Genomic DNA, 20,875 nt, shown 5'->3' with positions numbered 1-20,875 from the left:
AAATGGCCACCTAGGGCGCGCCCAGCCCAGCTTCCAGCCCCACTTTTCTCGGTTACCCAACCTCTACCCTCTCTAAGCTTCATTCCGGGCAGCGAGCAGCGGTAGAGCAGAATCCAGCCAAGGCCAACGCCGGCGCGGTAGGGGGGAGGGGGGCGGGGGTGGGTGTTCTGCAGGGAGGCGTAGGCGCGTCGGCTCTCAGGACAAGGAGGCGCCCGCAAATGCAAAACGAAAGGCTTTTATTGAAAAACATCAACTGGCCCTTTTCAAGACTGCGGGTCCCTGCCCAACGCGGGCTTCGGGGCCGCGGCCCGACGGGGCTGGCAAGCAGCGGCGGCCACCGCAGCCGCGCGCTCCGGAGGAGCCAGGTTTCACTGTCCGTGCGGGCTGGTCCCCCGCGCCGCGCTCCCGCTCGCCGGCCCGGGGGCTGGGGGGCAGCGGGGGGCGTGCAGCTGCGGAGGGGGCCGCCGGGCTGGTCCCTCCCAGTCCAGTGCGCGAGCTCCCAGCGTGCGGGGTGGGCTGGTCTCCGATGGGAGGCCGCACGCCGGACTGGTGGGCGCTCCAGCCCGAGGGGTGCCGGGCTGTCCCCGCGGCTGCCCCTCAGACGTAGTCCTTGCGGTCGTAGGCTGTGCTGGTGCCCGGGCCGGCGGAGCGCGGCGCCGAGTAGACGATCTTGGCGGGCGCGTACTTCTTCTCGCGCGGCGGGCAGGAGCAACAGAGCAGCGCGCCCCCGAGCAGCTGCAGCGCCGCGGCCGCCCAGCCCACGTACAGGCCGGCGCCCATCTCGCGCTTCTGCGCGTCGGGCACGAGCGGGTTGTAGAAGTCCCGGATGATGGTGTTGGCCGACCAGGACACGGGCACCAGGGTGAGCACGGCGGCCAGCAGGAAGAGCACTCCCGCCACGATGGTGATCTTGGCCTTGGCCGTGTCGTCCTGCACGCAGTTGGTGCACTGGGCGCCCACCAGCGCCACGAGGAGCCCGAAGGCGGCCAGCAGGATGGACACGACGATGAGGGCGCGGGCCGCCTGCAGGTCCTGCGGCAGCGCCAGCAGCGAGTCGTACACCTTGCACTGCATCTGGCCGGTGCTCTGCACCACGCAGTTCATCCACAGGCCCTCCCAGGTGATCTGCGCCGTGATGATGCTGCTGCCGATGAAGGCCGTCACGCGCCACATGGGCAGCGCGCAGCACACGATGGTGCTCAGCCAGCCCAGCACGGCCAGCGAGGTGCCGGCGATCTCCAGGCCCATGGACATGGCTGCCGCGCCAAAGCCGGCTCCGCCGGGCGGCTCAGGGTGCGGGACGACGAGGGGCCGCGGCCGCTGGGCCTGGGCGGGAGCCGGGCGCGCCGACGGACGGATGCCTCAGCGGACGGACGCACGGACGGCGCGCGCTAACGGCTCGGCTCTGCCCGCTCGCGCCTCGGCAGCGCCTGCACCTGCCTGTGGCTTTGTGCGCGGGCGGCGGCGACTGGGCTGGCCCTGGACCGGGGCCGGTGAGTCTTAGATCCGTGCCCAGCGCTCTGGCGGGGGGGGGGGGGGGGGGGGGGAGGGGCGGAGCCGCGGTTCCCCCGGCCTGGGGACAGTGACGTGGCCCCGCTTCCCACCTTCACCGAGCGCCGGGGGAGGGAGGACTTTGCCGGGAGTGGCGCAAACTCGGGGTGGGGGGTGGGGGGGTGGGGTGCCAAGGGAGGGCGGGGCCGAGGCCTGCCACCCCGCCCCTCGCTCCTCGTTCCCGCCGGTTCCCAAGCTAAGTCTCCGGGGTTGGCAGGGGCTGCGGTACAAATCACGATCTGCTTGACACTCCGCGACCTCCCCACATTTTTGGCGCCATTGGCACAGGCGGCGTGGGGAAGGGGGTCTCTGCCAGCTGGCCGGGATCCATGGGGCCTGGAAGGACCCAGTGTGGGCGTGACCGGGGCTGTTCTCCGGAGAGGGCGGCTGCCCCGGGAGCTGCTCACCTGCTCCTCGGCCCCTCCGGCCCTGGCTGGCGCACAATCCGGGCTTGATCCAGGCCCTGGAGGTCTGCGCTCAGAAGCCAGGAACCCGCCTCTCCCCACCAAAGGCACCGAGAAGATGCCCCAAAGCAGTTGCTGAACTCAAATTCACTTCCAGCCCCACTGCAGGTCCCTTAGCTCTTACTCCTCCAGTGATCCTGGATACCTTCTAGCAGAGCTGCTCTCCCCTTCCAGAAGTCCCTCCTCCTCATTGGTTCCCCGCCTTCTGCACAGCCTTGTCCTCCCTACCTCTGGGCCCGAGTGAGTGCCGTGACCCACCTTAATGAAATGGTGGTGAAAGGTTTGATCTAGGCGAAAGTGGAAAGTCAGAGATGTTATTTGCAAAGCCCTTGCTCCTATTTTTTTTTTTTAAGATTTTATTTATTTATTTGACAGAGAGAGAGATAGCGAGAGCAGGAACACAAGCAGGGGGAGCGGGAGAGGGAGAAGCAGGCTTCCCGCCGAGCAGGGAGCCCGATGTGGGACTCGATCCCAGGACCCTGGGATCATGACCTGAGCCGAAGGCAGACGCTTAACGACTGAGCCACCCAGGCGCCCAGCCCTTGCTCCTATTAACCTGAAAAGTAAAACTGCCAGTTATTTTACCAGCAAAAATGGGTTTATTCCGGGAAAAGCAGAGAATTACAACCCAGGACGAGCAAGCTGCAGCAAAACCGTGGGTAAGTCCAACAAACAAAGGAGAGGAACATTATTTTATGGAGAAGAAGAAGAAGGAAATGGGGGGGAGGGGCTTGTTTTGAACAAAAGTCCAGAAGTAAGAGTTCAGGGTAATGAGGTTTTCTCATTAGCTGAGTGGCAGAGGTGGTCGATTTCTTATAGAAGGTGCCATATGTACATCTTTCCGTTTGGGGACCTATAACTGATGATTCTGTCCCGTTGAGATTCTTCTGTTGGGGTCTATAATTGGCAATTCTTCCTGTAATTGACATGGAGTAGTAGGCTCCCCTACCAGCCTCCTTTTCCAGCATCCCAGGTCCGCTTCAGTGAGGTTTCCCTTCATTAATTTTCACATTTCCTTCGTTGAGATCAAGATCTTTCCTTGAAAGCATCGCTGATCAAGAGTTAGGTATTTTGTATAGAGTGGTTTTGTCCCTCAGTGCCTGGAAGGACCACACTGGAAGGAAAGTGCATAGCAATTGGAAACCACTTAGGGCCACATTTGAGTAACAAGGAGAGTAAGGAGGGGGAACTCTCAGGTACTTCCCATCTGAAGTCTGTATCTTCTCAAGGTTATGAGCGTCGGAGGTCGTCTTGAAGTGTTGAGCCAGCATCACCTTATTGGGTACATTGTTTTTACGAAAGATTGATAGGCAAGTACAGAATCAAAAATAACATGACAATTTCAAACTGTATGTTGGTTCTAAACCGGGACCCTTGGACTGAAGGTAGCCGACTGAACATGTTTATTGGCACTTACTCCAATTTAGGGAAGAAAAGTTTCTCCCTATGAAGGCAAACCTGGACTCATGGATGCTTCCTGGAAGTCCCTGCTTAAAGCAGCTACAAAAGCAGAATAGTAAATATTGCACGAGGGACCGACCAATCAAGTGCATTGGGAAGATACAGTTTAAGTATCAACATGAAGCAGTAGCGGATCTCTTTCAGAGTAGCAACACTTCAGAGACTTTTTAAAAAATATTATCTCAGGGTGTCTGGCTGGCTCAGTCAGAAGAGCATGTGACTCTTGATCTCAGGGTTGTGAGGTCAAGCCCCATGTTGGGTGTAGAGGTGAGTTTAAAAATAAAATCTTAAAAAAAAATTATTTAAATTCAATTAATTAACATATAGTGTATTATTAATTTCAGAGGTAGAGTTCAGTGATTAAAAATAAAATCTTAAAAAAACAAAAACAAAAAAAAGAGGAGTGCCTGGGTGGCTCAGGCAGGTTAGCCTCTGATTCTTGACTTTGGCTCAGGCAGTGATCTCGGGGTCATGAGATCAAGCCCCGAGTGGGGCTCCCCGCTCAACAGGGAGTCTGCTGGACATTCTCTTTCTCCCTCTCTCTCTGCCCCCTCCCCCCGAAATAAATAATAAGTCTTTAAAAAAATAAAGAGAGAAATTAAAAAAATAAATATTGTTATCTCAAAAGAACTGTGTTGAAAAAAAATGTTATTAAATAAAACAGTCTGTAAAGTTGTAAGTTCAGAGACCATGGATTTGGATAAGAATCCATCATCAGTTAATAGTTGGTTTTTATTTTTATTTATTTATTTATTTTTCTTTAAAGATTTTATTTATTTATTTGACACAGAGAGAGAGCCCAAGCAGGGGGAGCGGCAGGCAGAGGGAGAGGGAGAAGCAGGCTCCTCAAGGAGCAGGGAGCCCGATGCAGGGCTTGATCCCAAGGCCCTGGGCTCATGACCTGAGCCGAAGGCAGTCGCTTAACCAACTGAGCCACTCAGGTGCCTCTTTATTTTGATTTTTAAAAAATTATTATTATTATTTTAAATAGTTTTTTAATTTTAAAAATTTTTGTCAGTTGATAGTTTAGATGAAAGAAGGATTTTTATGAATTCTGAACCATCTAAGCCTTCAGAAAAAAACAAGTGAAAAATTATTTTGTTCCGGGATCATGAGGAAGCTGTTTCGGAAAGGCCATAATCAAGACAAGAGGTTTCCCCCTTGTGCAAAGGCTTGAGAAATGCAGAGAAAGGGCATTTTCGTCCTATGGAAAAGAGAAAAAGGCATACAGGTTTGGTCCGGACATCCTGGAAAAGTTGTCTTGTTAGATGCCCTTCGTTTCAGTTCTGGGCAATCTTTGCTTTTCAAGGCACCAGATGGTGTGTAGGTCCTGTCAGGATTTGGTGCCTTTTTCTTTCTTTCTTTCTTTCTTTCTTTCTTCTTTCTTTCTTCTTTCTTCTTTCTTTCTTTCTTTCTTTCTTTCTTTCTTTCTTTCTTTCTTTCTTTCTTCTTTCTTTCTTCTTTCTTCTTTCTTTCTTTCTTTCTTCCTTCCTTCCTTCCTTCCTTCCTTCCTTCCTTCCTTCCTTCCTTTCTTTCTTCTTTCTTTCTTTCTTTCTCTCTCTCTCTCTCTCTTTCTTTCTTTCTTTCTAAGATTTTATCCATTTATTTGAGAGAGAGAGCAAGCGGGGGGAGGGAGAGGGACAACCAGACTCCACGCTGGGCGTGGAGCCTGATCTCACAACCCTGAGATCATGACCTGAGCTGAAATCAAGAGTCAGACACTTAACCGACTGAGCCACCCAGCTGCCCCAGGGTCTGGTGCTTTCTTTAATGCATCACAGGAATCCAAGAGCCTATTCCCTGGCAGCCCCAGGGTTGGTTTGCAGTTTCTGATACGGGCCTTTCCAGCGAGTTTGATGAGTCTTTCTGGAAGTGTCTCTTCCAACTGATGAGATCTCCAGGTTGTAAGGTGTGCTGCTTAAGGGCATTGATTGTCTCCAGCCAGGTACCCTGTGATAATCTTTTCCAACAGAGGAAGCATTAGCTTGTCTATGAAAGAAAGCTTTGGTCCGGTGAAAAAACATACAAACCATGACTAAAACATATTTATCCATGAGATGGGGAAGCTATATGAAATCCATTTATATGAATGGGTTTCCCTGGATTATCCTTTGAACATGTGGGACAAATGAGGTAGGCACTTTTTGTGGCCTTAGGAACTTTTCTCTACAAATGTTGGTTCATGAATGCTATCATTTTGTCAATAGACCAGTTGTTTAATCCGTAGACAGTTGTAAATAAAAACCATCAGTAAACTGGGGCGCCTGGGTGGCTCAGTCGTTTAAGCGTCTGCCTTTTTTTTTTTAATTTTTTTTTAAAGATTTTATTTATTTATTTGAGAGAGAGAGAATGAGAGAGAGAGTACATGAGAGGGGGGAGGGTCAGAGGGAGAAGTAGACCCCCCGCCGAGCAGGGAGCCCGATGCGGGACTCGATCCAGGGACTCCAGGATCATGACCTGAGCCGAAGGCAGTCACTTAACCAACTGAGCCACCCAGGCACCCAAGCGTCTGCCTTTGGCTCAGGTCGTAATCACCGGGTCCTGGGATCGAGGCCAGTGTTGGGCTCGCTGCTCGGCAGGGAGTCTGCCTCTCCCTCTGACTCTCTGCTCATGTGCTCTCTCCCTCTCTCTCTCTGAAATAAATAAATAAAATCTAAAAAAAAAGAAGAAGAACCATAAGTAAACCATGAAAAATCTGCATTGGTTAGAGGAGTTTCCTATAATTGTCAATGGGTGTCAAAATTTCATCTGTCAGTGTTAAGCAGTCATGAGTCATGAGCAGTCATGTTAAGCAGTTTCATCTGGGTCCGTATGTAAGCCTTATTCCAAAATCAGATGCCCTAAGTATCTACCCTAAACTTGTGCAAGCTGTAGTTTTTCTTTGGAGACTTTATGTCCCTTCAAGGCCAAAAGTTTTAACAGATGGGTGCCGTATTCCTGTGAAGAGGTTTGAGGAGGGGAGCATCTGCATATTTTCACAAAGTAGAGTCTGCGGAAAACTTTCTTTTTTTCATTTTTAATTTATGTTTATTTCCTTAAGTAATCTCCAAGACCAACATGGGGCTCGAACTCGCGACCTCAAGATCAAGAGCCGCACGCATGCTCTATGGACTGAGCCAGCCAGGTGTCCCCGCAGAAAACTTTCTATCATCCAAATCAGCTTTTAAGGTAAGGTACTCTGTGAAATCCTGGGGCATTACTGTCCAGGCGTATTTCCATTCTTCCAAGAAAAGGCAAAAAGGTATTGGCTATCCTTATCAACTGGAATACTAAAAATGACCGCATAGATCAATTACAGTGAAAAATTTGCTTTCAGTGGGAATGGATGTTGGTAGTAGCCCATTGGGGTTAGGAACATCAGGGTGCTGAGGGATAACAGTGTTATTTATTGTTCAGACGTCCTGGACAGATCTCCATCCTTGGCTGTTGGGTTTTCTTACAGGTAAAATAGGGGTGTCACAGGGACTTGTGTAGGGAATAATGAGGCCCTGAGCCTTGTAACTGTCTATTATGGGCTTGATGCCTTGAAGGTCCTCTTTACGTAGAGGGTATTGATTAATTATGGGAAGAGGTTTTGAGGGATTTCTTTGAATCTTGATGGCAGGTGCATGGTGTTTCTGCCAATATCAGTTGAGGATTTTGCCCATAAAGAAGATGGTAGCTGATCTGGTAGGAATAGATGATCAGTGTCCCCAGATTCAATTACAGTGCAATCAGAGACAAAGTACAGAAAACACGCCAAAGGATCATTTATTTCTCCTGTTTGGCTATTTCAGTTTTATTTTATTTTGCTGTCAACTTCTGGAATTATTTCTCCCTTTTAGGAGAAAGAAATTCTGGCACAATACTTTTCTGAGAAGTCTTGGCTCAGTAAATGAATACGGGCAGAGGAGGTAAGGAGAAAAGGGTGCATATCTCTTAAAGGGCCTGGACAAGAGGGATAGGTTCAGAGGCAGGAACCTGTTGAGGTTTATTAGAAACCCCTATTATTTGAACCCTTATTATTTTAATACTTTGAGACAGGGGTTGCTTTATAGCAGAGAAGTTGAACCCTGAGAGTATAGCTTGGTGTCAATAAAGACAGAGACAGATTCATCCCCGGTCTGGAGAGGGTTTCTCCAAGCTGATTAAGAGCGAGGATTGGGAAGAGCCCCTTGTAGTTTCTGGAAGCCCTGACCCTGGGAACTGGGAGGACATTGGAAAGACCCACCAGAGGGCTAAAGGCAACTGGAGTGCTTATATTTGTAACAATGTTAAAAATTTTTTTTTAAAATGCCCTGGCTCTTTGCAATAGTAATAGAAACTAGAAGGTTTGGGGGGGCCTTCATTTGCCAGAGTTGAAAATTGAGAATTTTAGTGGCCTTTCTTTTAGGGGACTCATCTAGAATGTGAGCAAGCCAGTCAAAATCTGGAGTGGTCAGTTTTCCATTCCACCTTGGTCCTTTTAATTGAAAGAGAAAGATCCTGGTTCAGCCTGTTAATAAACATAGACTTAACTTTCCTGGGTGGTGTTAATATCTAAAGGGAGACCAGAATATTCTTTTTCTTTTCTATTTTTTTTTAAGCCCAACATGGGGCTTGAACTCACAACCCTGAGATCAGGACATGAGCTGAAATCAAGAGTCGGACGCTTTACCGACTGAGCCCCCCAGGTGTCCCCAGAATATCCTTTTTTTTTTTTTTAAGATTTTATTTATTTATTTGACAGAGAGAGAGAGGGAACACAGCAGGCGGAGTGGGAGAGGGAGAAGCAGGCTTCCCGCGGAGCAGGGAGCCCGATGTGGGGCTCGATCCCAGGACCCTGGGATCATGACCTGAGCCGAAGGCAGACGCCTAACGACTGAGCCACCCGGGCGCCCCCCCCAGAATGTCCTTAAAGGACAATTTGGCTGTAATAGTTATGAGCAGGTTCATCAGATTTCTGTGTGCAAGACGGAATCTTGTAATTGCTCGGAGGGGATTTCCAGCGAGTGTTCTAACGTTTTGCCAAAAGTTAGGGGTTTCTTTCTTAAAATCCCTTTCAAGATGTTACTTTCCTGTTCGTTTATCCCGTGCTTGGCCTGGTCCTCAACAACAGGCATGCAGACTGATTGAGATAAATCTGAGAAACCAGGTTGGTAGGTTTGAATAACTGTTAGATTCATCAGCAAACTACTGGGGTGCTCAGTCACTTTAGGAAACTCGTTTACTTAAGACTGGTAATCCAGCCTTGGTCCAGGGAACGTAGGAAATTTGAGGTTTATTTATTTATTTATTTAAAGATTTATTTTTATTTATTTGAGGGAGGGGCAGAGGGAGAGGTAGAGAGAGAGAATCCCAAGCAGGTTCCACGCCGGCACAGAGCCTGATGTGGGGCTCGATCTCACCATCCTGAGTTCATGACCTGAGCCGAAATCAAGACTTGGATGCTGAACCGACTGAGCCACCCAGGTGCCCCATACTCGATTTTTCTTATTTATTTTTCATTCTTTCTCTTCTCCCATATATCAGCTCCATTGGGGCATCCAGAATGTCCCCAAACGGGCAAGAATTTCTGCCAGTTTTATTTGCCAGGAGGGAGCTTTGTAATCTAGTAGGAACCAAGGGCACCTCCAAGGGAGATGAGAGACCTAAGGGTTTTTCTGGTTTGCTCACATCTTTCAAACCACATGCATGCAGCCTGTGTCCTCTTCCTTAAGTGCCCAGGCCCCGGGGTGATAGAAGAGTAAGGGAAACAGGGCTAGAGGCCCATGAGAACTAGGGTCCTGCTTCTTGCAGGGGCAAAGTTCTTGGGCTGGGCCTGTTGGGGCTGGGCCAGGCAGGGCTGGGAGTGTCCGGCCAGAGGGCCCAGCTGGTGCTGGGTGGGGGCTGCCCCTACAGGAGTTTCGAGTAGCCCGGGTTCATTTCAGTGGACTGCTGGCTGCTAGTTTCCTGGTTCGTGGGGGTGGCTTTGGGCCAGAAGAGGCCTGGGCAGCATGGCCTGGTTTGGGGGGCGCCGAGGTCAGTTGCTTTTGGCCAGAGCCTGGGTCCCTGGCTGGTGGTGCCCTGGGGGAGGGCTGTGTGCTCTGTCTCTCACTAGCTGGGAGGCTGAGGACAGTCATGTCACCTCTCTTACCTGAACTTCCTCTTCTGTAAAACAAGGAAGACAGTGTCCGCATGACCCATCTTGCAGGGCTGGGATGAGAATGGACGCAATGTGAGTGTAAACCAGAAAAAAAACTCAGGCAGGACACGCCAACGTGCTGAGAATGTGTGGAGAGAGCGTGGGGTGTAGTTGGACAGACCCGAATGTGAGCCCAGCTGCCCTCCCCAGCCATGTGACCTTGAGCAAGTGCTTTTCCTTCCGGAGCCTCAAGTTCCTCAGCTGTGAGGAGGGGCTTGTTCTGAGCTGCCTGGGTTAGGCGGGTGGGCAAGGAGAGGTGCCTGGCTCCTGGGGCTGAGGGATGGGGGTGTGCTGGGCAGGCCTGTGAGGAGATGTGACAGCTGGACTGGAAGCTTCATGCCCAGGGGCCAAACTTCAGCGACTCTGCAAATAAGACTTTGGCTCTGGGCAAACAGCTCCAATCAACTTTGTGCTTAATATCTTCCACGGTTCTTATAACCCAATAATAAAAAGACAAATAACCCAGTTTAAAAAATGGCCAAAGGATCTGAATAGACATTCAGAATAGACAAAGGAGACATACGAATGGCCAAGAAGCACATCAAGAGATGTTCGAAGCCATTAGCCATTAGACAAATGCAAATTAAAACCACAAAGACATGGGGCACCCGGCTGGCTCAGTCCATGGAGCCTGTGACTCTTGATCTCAGAGTTGTGAGTTTGAGTCCCACGTTGGGTGTAGAGATTACTTATTTGAGAGAGAGAGAAAGCATGAGAGTGGGGAAGGTAAGAGGGAGAAGCAGGCTCCCTGCTGAGTTGGGAGCCCGATGCGGGACTTGATCCTGGGACTCCAGGATCATGACCTGAGCCGAAGGCAGTCGCTTAACCAACTGAGCCACCCAGGCTCCCCTTAAAAATAAAATCTTAAAAAAAAACAACCACCACAAAGAGATACCACTTCATACCCACGGGGATGGATGGAATCTTAAAGATGGATAAGGACAGATGGTGCCAAGGAACTGGAGAAATGGGGACCCCCATACGCTACTGGGAATGTAAAATGTCTTGGCTGCTTTTGAAAAACAGTCTGGCAGTTCCTCAAAAGGTAGAGTTACTATTTGCCCCACGATTCCACTGCTAGGTATTTACTCACGGGAAAGGAGAAATCAGTTCATGCAAAAGCTTGCACACGAATGTTCTGTGCATAGCAGCATTATTCATAATAGCCCCAAAGTAGAGACATCTCGAGTGTGAGCTGGTGAATGGTTAACCAAATGTGGTATGTCTATCAGTGGAATATTACTTGGCCATAAAAAGGAATAAGGCAACCATACATGGATAAGCTTTGACAACATTATGGTAAGTTAAAAATGCCGGTCACAAAGCATGACACGTTTTGTGATTCCATTAAAAAAAAATATTCAGAGGCGCCTGGGTGGCTCAGTCAGTTAAGCGTCTGCCTTCGGCTCAGGTCATGATCCCAGCATCCTGGGATCGAGCCCTGCATTGGGCTCCCTGCTCAGCGGGGAGCCTGTTTCTCCCTCTGCTGCTGCTGGAGGCACTAGGTGTGATTGGGTAGAATGGTGTGTGTGTGTGTGTATGTGTGTGTGATTCCAAGAAGCAAAGCACTGGGAAAAGAGGAAGGGAGAGAAGAGTGCCTGCAGCTAGATTAGCCTGTTCCTTATCTCCTGCCCAGTGTCCAACCCCCTAGAGTCGGCATCAGGGCCCTGGGGCCAGCTTCCCCCGATGGCGGCCCCTGTGGCATCCTCCTGTTTCTTCCAGTCCCCGCACGCTCTGGCCCTTCCTCTACCCACCTCAGGAGGCAGTCTCCACTGGGACCACACTCTTACAGTCTCCAGCGTGGGAAGCCGTGAGAGCTGTGTGCAGAGGTGGGGGCAGAGGGGAAGAGCCCGAGGCTTGAGGAGTTTGGGGACCCAGATGCCCTTGCTGGGGGCAAACCATGTGAAGCTCAGGAACAAGGGTACACGGGGGACCCACCTGTGCCTACTGTAATTGCTGAGTCCTTGCGGGAAGTGTCACCCTTTGGCTGCAGTGTCTAGGTGTCAGTGTGGTGGAGGGTGTGTGGGTGTGCAGTATTGTGTATGATGTGTCCGGATGTGTGAGGATGAGAAATAAACAGTAGCGATTATGCGTATCGCTAAATGGGTGTTTTAAACTTTGTTATCAGTTTCATTTGATCACAGAGCTAATCTATGTTCCCAGTGCTTGGCCAAGGGTTGCAAACTGCAGCCCAGGGGCAGAATTCAGCCTGCGGTCTTGTTGGACCAGCACAAAGTTTTTCTAAAGCCTGAGTTAGAATGCTTCTAAGTGGGGCATGCACACCCCAGTTGCTGATGGTACCTAATATCTTTCTTTCTTTGTTTAATTAACCTTTTTAATTTGAGATCATTGTAGATTCACATACAGTTGTAAAAAATAATACAGAGAGATTCATATACAGTTGTAAAAAGCAGTGCAGATGGAGCACTGGGTGTTACACGCAAATAATTAATCATGGAACACTACATCAAAAACTAATGATGTAATGTATGGTGATTAACATAACATAAAAAAAAAAAAAAGCAATGCAGAGCTCTCCATACTCTCTATCAGGTTTCCCCCAGTGATGACATCTTGTAAAATTATAGTACAATGTCACAACCAGGATATTGACATTGATAGGACAAAGAGCATTTGCAAACTGCAAGGGTCCCTCATCTGCTCTTTAATCGCCACACCCCCTCCTTGTCCCTGGCAATCACTCATTTGTTGTCATTTCAAGAATGTTAAATAGGGGCGCCTGGCTGGCTCAGTCGGAGGAGCATGCGACGCTTGATCTCGGGGTCATGAGTTCGAGCCCCATGTTGGACATAGAGATTATGCAAATAAGTAAAACTTTAAAAAAAGAATGTTATGGGGCGCCTGGGTGGCTCAGTTGGTTAAGCAACTGCCTTCGGCTCAGGTCATGATCCTGGAGTCCCTGGATCGAGTCCCGCATCGGGCTCCCTGCTCGGCAGGGAGCCTGCTTCTCCCTCTGACCCTCCCCCCTCTCATGTGCTCTCTCTCATTCTCTCTCTCTCAAATAAATAAATAAAATCTTTACAAAATAAATAAATAAAAATAAAAAAAGAATGTTATGTAAATGGAATCACACAGTATGTACTGTAACTTTTGCTGTTGGTTTTGGTCACTCAGCATGATTCTTTTTTTTTTTTTTTAAAGATTTTATTTATTTATTTGAGACAGAGAGAATGAGAGAGACAGAGGGCACATGAGAGGGGGGAGGGTCAGAGGGAGAAGCAGGCTCCCTGCCGAGCAGGGAGCCCGATGCGAGACTCGATCCAGGGACTCCAGGATCATGACCTGAGCCGAAGGCAGTCGCTTAACCAACTGAGCCACCCAGGCGCCCCACTCAGCATGATTCTTTTTTTTTTTTTTTTTTAGAGGTTTTATTTATTTATTCAACAGAGAGAGAGAGAGAACACACAGCAGGGGGAGTAGCAGAGGGAGAGGGAGAAGCAGACTCCCCACCGGGCAGGGAGCCCCATGCGGGGCTTGATCCCAGGACCCTGAGATCATGACCTGAGCTGAAGGCAGACGGTTAACCAACTGAGCCACCCAGGTGCCCCTCAGCATGATTCTTCTTCATCCAGGTTGTTGTGTGTATTGATAGTTTGTCCCTTGTTATTGTTGAATGATATTGTCTGGTATGGATGTAAATCTTTTGTGTAACCATCTACTGCTTGAAGGACGTCTGGATTATTTCTGGTTTGGGCTATTATAAATAAAGCGGTTGAAAAACACTTATGTACAGGTTTTTGTGCGAACATGTCTTCATTTCTATGGGATAAATGCCTACAGATGCAATTTCAGGGTTGTATGGTAGTTGTATGTTCAACTTTTAAAGAAACGGCCAAACTGCTTTCTTGAGTGGCTGTACCATTTGTTATTTCCATCAGCAGTGTGTGAGATATCCAGTTTCTCTGCGTCCTCAGCAGCATTTGGTACTGTCCCTGTATTTTACTGATGTCATTCTGATAGGTGCATATTGGTATTTTGCTATGGTTTTAATTTGCATTTCATTAATGACTTAATGATGTTAGATATCTTTGCATGTGCTTATTTGCCATCTGTGTATCTCCTTTATCGAAATGTCTCTTTGTAGCTTTTGCTCATGTTATAATTGGATTGCTTGCTTTTTTTTTAGCTCTTGTGTTTTAAGAGTTCTTTATATATCTTACATAGTAATCCTTTGTTGAATATGTGATCTGCAACTGTTAACCTTAAAAAATAAAACTGCCAGTTACTTATTATTTTTTAACTAGGCTCCTTGCCCAGTGTGGGGCTTGAACTCGCCACCGGGAGGTGAAGAGTTGCAGGCTTCACCGACTGAGCCAGCCAGGCGCCCCAAAACTGCCAGTTATTTTACCAGCAAAAAATGATTTATCTGGGAAGAAAGGAGAATCAGAACCTATGACAAACAAGCTATGGCAAGTCCATGGGAGGAATGCTCTTTTATGGTGGGGGGGGTGTTGAGAAGGCTGTTAAAAACAAGTCCATTGGAGGAAACTGGGAGCTCAGAGTCTAGTGGCTTCTCATTGGCTGAGAGGTGACAGTCTCTCATTGGCTGGGCTGTTGCCGGGTCGCAGGAAAGCCTTTCCTCCTCCTGCTGGATTAGTGAGGTAGAATCAGTTTGCAAGCAGTTTCTTCCTGTTGGGTTTGCAATTGACCATGAGTGGTAGGACATGAGAGAACTCCCCCTACTGGTGGCCTCCCGACTCCGTTTTAGTGAGGTTTCCCTTCATTAATTTTAACACAACAGTTGCTTCCGCTCTAGCTTGTCTTTTTGTCCTCTTAACAAAGAGCAAAAGCTTTATTTTTATATATTTATCTCGTATCCGGAGACCTTGTTAAACTCACTTATGCTAGGAATGTTTTTGTAGATTTCTTGGGATTTTCTACATAGGCAATCATGTCATCTGTAAATAGGGATAGATTTATTCTTTCCTTTCTGAACTGTACACCTTGCATTTCCTTTTTTTGCCTTACTGCTCTGGCTACAGCTTTGGTCATTAGCTGAAAAAGGGTAGTGAGAGCAGCCGTTCTTGTTTCGTTCTGATCTTGGGGTGGAAACATCCAGTCTTTCACCATTGAGTAGAATGTTAGCTGTAGGTTTTTTTGAAGATGCTCTTTTTTTTTTTTTTTTTTAAGATTTTATTTATTTATTTGTCAGAGAGAGACACAGCGAGAGAGGGAACGCAAGCAGGGGGAGTGGGAGAGGGAGAAGCAGGCTTCCCGCGGAGCAGGGTGCCCGATGCGGGGCTCGATCCCAGGCCCCTGGGATCATGACCTGAGCCTAAGGCAGCCGCTTAACGACTGAGCCACCCAGGCACCCCGAAGATGCTCTTAATCAAGTTGAGGAAGTCCCCCTCTATTCCTATTTTTCAGAGAGTTATATATATATATATTTTTTTAAATCATGAATGAGTGTTGAATTTTGTCAAATGCTTTTTCGGCATCAGTTGAAATGATTATGTGAGTTTTCTTCTTTAGCTTGTTCATGTGGTGGATTATATTGATTGATTTTTGAATAATGAGCCAGTCTTGCATGGCTAGAATAAACTCCATTTGTCATGGTACATTCTTCTTATGTACCCTGCATTTTATTAGCTAACATTTTTTTTAAAAGATTTTATTTATTTATTTGACAGAGGAGAGAGAGCACAAGCAGGGGGAGAGGGAGAAGCAGGCTCCCCACTGAGCAGGGAGCCTGATGTGGAACTCAGTCCCAGGACCCTGGGATCATGACCTGAGCCAAAGGCAGACGCTTAACTGACTGAGCCACCCAGGCGCCCCCTATTAGCTAACATTTTTGTTGAAGATTTCTGAGTCTGTATTCACGAGCGATAGTGAAGTTTTCGATTTTGGTATTGTAGTTGTCTGGGTTTGGTATCAGGATAATATTAAACAAAATGTTTAAATCTGCCATGATGATCATCCTGTGACCTGAAACCAAATCTGCCATGATAATCATTCTGTGACCTGAAACCTTGAGCACAGCACGCCCCCACCCATTCTTTCCTTTTGTTTAACCATACCCTTAAGTACACCCTTGGGGCATAAGGTGCTTGATCCGCCCTGGAGATATGACTATGACACACATGATTCTTAAACATTCTCTTCTTGGGTGGTCTCCCAGCATGTACTCCCAGCCTCTAGGGCTAGAAAAGCGGTTCTTAAGGGGAGCGGAGCTGCGGAGATCTACTCATCATGTGGCAGTGCAGGACATGCTTCTGTTGGTCCCCTTAATAAGCCCTTTCTGGTCAAGCTGTACTGTTGGCCTTTTCTTCAGTGGTACAGCTTCTTCAGCCTTTGGAGGTTGTTTGCAGTTTTGCATATACTTACTTTTCATAGAACAGAGCTCCTTGTTCTTAGGCCTTTGGAACTGGACTGGATTACACCACTTGCTTGCCTGATTCTCTACCTTGCAGATGGCAGATTGTGGGACTTTTCGGTCTCCGTAACTGGCTGAGCCATTCCTAAAATTTCCCCCTCTCTCTCTCCTTTCTCTGGGTAACCCTGATGAATTCTCCAGTGAAAACTGGGCCTGGAAATTCTTTTTTAGGAGTTTTATTGATTTATTTATATTTTTAAAGGATTTATTTATTTAGAGAGAGCATTAGCAGGGGAGGGGCAGAAGGAGAGGGAGAGAGAATTCTAAGCAGACTCCATGCTGAGTGCGGTGCCTGATGTGGGGTTGATTTCATTATCTTTGAGATTATGACCTGAGCTGAAATTAAGAGTCAGATGCTTAACTGACTGAACCACCCAGGTGCCCCAGGAGTTTTAAAATTACAAATTTATTTATTTATTTATTTAAAAGATTTTATTTATTTATTTGACAGAGAGAGACACAGTGAGAGAGAGAGCACAAGCAGGGGGAGTGGGAGAGGGAGAAGCAGGCTCCCAAGGAGCAGAGAGCCCGATGCGGGACTCGATCCCAGGACCCTGGGATCATGACCTGAGCCGAGGCAGACGCTCAACCATCTGAGCCACCCAGGCGCCCTTAAAATTACAAATTTAATTTCCTTAATATTTACAGGGCTATTCAAATTACCTATTTCATATGGGGTGGGTTGTAGTTTGTGGTTGGTTTTTTTTGTTTTTTAGAAATTGGTCCACTTCATCTAAATTGTTGAGTTAATGGGTGTAGAATTGTTCATAATATTTGCTTATTATCCTTTTGATGTCTATAGGGTCTGTATGATAGCTCCTGTTTTATTCCTATTGGTAAGTTGTGTCTTCTCTTTTTTTCCTTTGTCAGCCTTACTAAAGGCTTGTCATTTTCATCATTTTCTTTCAAAGAAGCAGCTCTTTGTTTCATTGATCTCTATTTTCAAGATCTTCATTATTTCCTTCCTTCATTTACTTTGGGTTTATTTTGCTTCTCTTTTTCTTTTTTTTTTAAGATTTTATTTATTTATTTGAGAGAGAGAGAGAGAAAGAGCACAAGAGGGGGGAGCGGGAGAAGGAGAAGCAGACTCCCTGCTGAGCAGGGAGCCCGATGCGGGACTCGATCCCGGGACTCCAGGATCATGACCTGAGCCGCAGGCAGTCACTTAACCAACTGAGCCACCCAGGCGCCCATGCTTCTCTTTCTAAATTCTTGATGTGGGAGCTTAGATTATTGATTTGGGACTTTTCCTCCTTTCTAACACATGCCTTTAATGCTACCAATTTCCCTCTCAGCACTGCTTTATGAGTCCTACAATTTTGATATTGTTGTATTTTCATTTTCACTTAGTTTAATGCATTAAAAAAAATTTCCTTTGACTTATGGCCCCCATGATTTCTGATGAAAAATTTGCTGTTATTCTAATTGTTTTCCCTTAAAGGCGAGGTGTTGTTTTTCTCTGGCTGCTTTTAAGAATTTTGCCCTCGGTCTTTTGTTTTCTGCAGTTAATGATTATATTTCTTTGTGTATATTTTTGGGGTGGTTTATCCTGTTTGAGATTTGCTTTCCTTGAATCTGTAAGTGTATGTCTCTTGCCAGATTTGGGGAATTTTCCGCCATTATTTCTTCAAGTACTTTTCCAGCTCTTCCTTCTTTTCCTTATCCTTCTGGGGCTCTGATGACCTAAATGTTAGATCTTTTGTTACAGTCCCACAGATGCCTGAGGCTCTCTTTATTTTTCTTCCAGTCTATTTTTTCTTGTTGTTCGGATTGGGTAATTTCTATTCTATGCTCACAGATTCTTTCTTCTGTCCTTTCCCTTCTGCTCTTGAGCCCATCCACTGAGTTATCATATTTTTCAAGTCTTAACTTTCCATTTGTTTCTTCTTTATAACTTATATTTCTTTGCTGAAGTTTTCTTTTCTTTTCTTTTTTTTTAAAGATCTTATTTATTCATTTGAGAGAGAGAGGAGAGCACAAGCAGGGGGCAGGGGGAGCAGGCAGGGAGAAGCAGGCTCCCCACTGAGCAGGGAGCCCGATACAGGGCTCGATCCCAGGACCCTGAGATCATGACCCAAGACAAAGGCAGTTGCCCAAAGGACTGAGCCACCCAGGCGCCCTTGAAGTTTTCTTTTTCATTTGTTTTAAGTGCATTTGTAATTGCTCATGTAATTATTTTTATCATGGCTGGTTTAAGATGATTTTTGTCAGGAAGTTTCGATATCTCTGTCACCTCGGTGTTGACATCTATTGATTGTCTTTTTCATTCAGTTTGAGATCTTCCTGTTTCTTCGAATGATGCATGATTTTCAGTTGAATTCTGGACATTTTTGTATTATGTTCTGAGAGTCTGGATCTTGCTTAAACCTTCTGTTTTAGATGTTTTATTTTGACACTACAGGAGAAGGACAAGGGGCTTCCTCATATTGGCAGGCAGAAGTAGAAATTCCAAGTTCCCCATTTGGCCTTGATTGACATCTGGGGCAGGGAGGAGGGTGGCTCTTCTTTACTTCTGGACAGGGATGGGAGTTCTGGCTCTTCAGGTAGTTTCTACCAACAGCGTGATGGGGGCGACCTCCTCTGATACAACCCGGTGGCGGAGATGTGTGGTGGCTTTGTACTCCCCGGTGAGTGGATGGCTAACTTCCCCATGTGGTCTCTGCTGACACTGACGGGGTTGGGGTCGTCACCCCACCTTGGTGAGGAGTTGCTTGCTTTGGGACAGCCTTTGGAGGGTAGAAGTCTAGGCTCTGGATACACAAATGGTGTGAGTGCGGGTGGCTATTGTCTAAAACTTCTGTCTTTCTAGGCTGCCCTTTTCCTGGTCCTTTGACTAGAGCTTTCTTTGGGGCTTTGTCTGTGCCCATTGGTGTCTCCCAGTTGCCTGCTTCCTCATTTCCATGTCTGGGATACAGGAAGGAAAAACAAAACCCAGAGCACTCACCATGTGTCACAAGGAGCCTGAAGGTGGCTAGCAGGATGGTGACAACGAGGGCATAATATGTCCCTAGCTGGTCTGCCTTCTCTCCACCTTGCAATCTTCCCATGTTTGTTTTAGCTATAAAGTCCCGGGGCTTTAGTTGTACTTGGCAGAAGGAACAGGGAAAAGTACATCTACTCCATCTTCTTCTAAGAAGTGGAAGTCCGCCACCTATTGTCTTACACCTGGCTCTGAGTATGCATTTTCATTACCTGTTCATCTCCTGTAACCACTTGAGTTTGAGACCCCTGGCTTAGTTTTTTTTTTAAGAGGTTGTATTTTTTTTTAAATTTTATTTTATTATGTTATGTTAATCACCATACATTACATCATTAGTTTTTGATGTAGTGTTCCATGATTCATTGTTTGCATATAACACCCAGTGCTCCATTCAATACGTGCCCTCTTTAATACCTATCACCAGGCTAACCCATTCCCCCCACCCCCCTCCCCTCTAGAACCCTCAGTTTGTTTCTCAGAGTCCATAGTCTCTCATGGTTAGTCTCCCCCTCCGATTTCCCCTGATTGATTTTTCCCTTCCTACTATCTTTTTTTTTTTTTAAACATATAATGTATTATTTGTTTCAGAGGTACAGGTCTGTGATTCATCAGTCTTACACAATTCACAGCGCTCACCATAGCACATACCCTCCCCAATGTCCATCTTGGCTTTTATAGTTCTGTGTGTTGGCCCTGGATCCCTTACTGGCAACCAAAATGAGAAAAGGGGAGAGGAGAAGAAAGAAACCCAAGGGAAAGTCAGTGGGGATAGGCTGGGGCTGAGGGCACTGCAGGGGAGAGAGGGACGTGAGACCTCAGTCCTCAGCTCCTGCAGGGTCTTGTGTCCTTACCTCGGGAAGCCTCCCTCTTAGGGAGTGGAGAGTAATAGACTCTTGCATTCTAAGTTTATGTAAGCCTTGGGGACCTTATCATATCTTCATCCAAGCAGCACGAAGTTAAACAAAGCAGCTTTTGAGGCCCAAGGAGAGAGAAGTTGACTTAAGATAGTTCTCTATCAGAGGTTACTCAACCGTTAGTGTTCCTAGCCTTATCGCTGATGGTGGCCACGCTCCCCTGTCAGCACAGTCCTGGGGCACTGGTGCTCTGACTCTGAGCTCCAACCCAAAGGACAGTCCTGTTGCTGAAGGGGCTCAAATTGCTTTGTGGGCTGATGAACAGCCCTGTGGGTGCCAAGTAGCCTTCTCTCCCCACCCTCCCACCCCCCCGCCAGCCCAGTGCCTGCTTGATGGGCTTGTGACTGCAGAGGCCACTGTGGCAGGGAGGGAGGCCAGGCAGGGAGGCTAGGCAGGGCTTTCTCTCACCAAGGCTGACCCCAGTGCCCAACTGGGAGCCAAGTAGTTCTACTGGTGTATGATGCTTCTGTCACTGGGACCCTTCATGAGCTCACTAATGCCTCATGCACTGTTCTGGTGAATCCCACCATATTGCTTCTGATCTAGAAGCTGCTTTACAGCAAAAGAAGCAAGGGCAATGTCCTGAGAGTCCTGCTTTTATCACAGACCCCACCATCTAGAAGCGTCTGGCTCTGCAGGATGATGCAATGGCCTTTGGGGGATGGCGGTGACTCCACCCAGGAGACAACAGCCTGGGAGGTTGGACTGCCATCTGGCAGATGCTTCTACACCTTGTGCTGTTTCTCCTGGACGCAGAACACGTGTGCATTCAAGGACCGCCCTCCTCCCCTGGTCTGCTAAAGGGGACTCAGTAATTGAGATGGGATTTGCTCCCCCATCTCATCAGTTGGAAGGAGGAGGAATTGCTTGCTGGGGGAAAGACAATGTGGATATACATAATAAAGTGTTGAGGTGGGCAGGACAGGAACAACTCTTTAGACCGGGGGTGGAAAAGAGGTTTTGGGGGAA

General features: G+C 47.6%; 1 protein-coding gene and 1 long non-coding RNA gene across 2 annotated transcripts; one reads left to right on the top strand and one right to left on the bottom strand.

Moving 5' to 3' along the window:
- Positions 1-221: 221 nt before the first annotated feature.
- Positions 222-1,487, bottom strand: CLDN3 (claudin 3). Its single transcript, XM_045872058.3, has one exon. The coding sequence runs from the start codon at positions 1,252-1,254 to the stop codon at positions 598-600; it is 657 nt and encodes a 218-aa protein (XP_045728014.1). The 5' UTR covers positions 1,255-1,487; the 3' UTR covers positions 222-597.
- Positions 1,488-2,535: 1,048 nt separating this feature from the next.
- On the top strand, positions 2,536-13,961 carry LOC135364582 (uncharacterized). Its single transcript, XR_010411983.1, has 3 exons — positions 2,536-2,674; positions 6,517-6,644; positions 13,003-13,961. It is a non-coding gene; the product is annotated as an uncharacterized LOC135364582 (long non-coding RNA).
- The last annotated feature ends 6,914 nt before the right edge of the window (positions 13,962-20,875 follow it).

The sequence above is a fragment of the Mirounga angustirostris genome, unplaced genomic scaffold (assembly GCF_029215605.1).
Source record: "Mirounga angustirostris isolate CCGP_5_RB_7025 unplaced genomic scaffold, mMirAng1.0.hap1 SCAF_5, whole genome shotgun sequence".
NCBI classification, from domain to species: domain Eukaryota; kingdom Metazoa; phylum Chordata; class Mammalia; order Carnivora; family Phocidae; genus Mirounga; species Mirounga angustirostris.
Note: the sequence above shows the minus strand (reverse complement) of the source record. Positions and strands in the feature narration are given on the sequence as shown.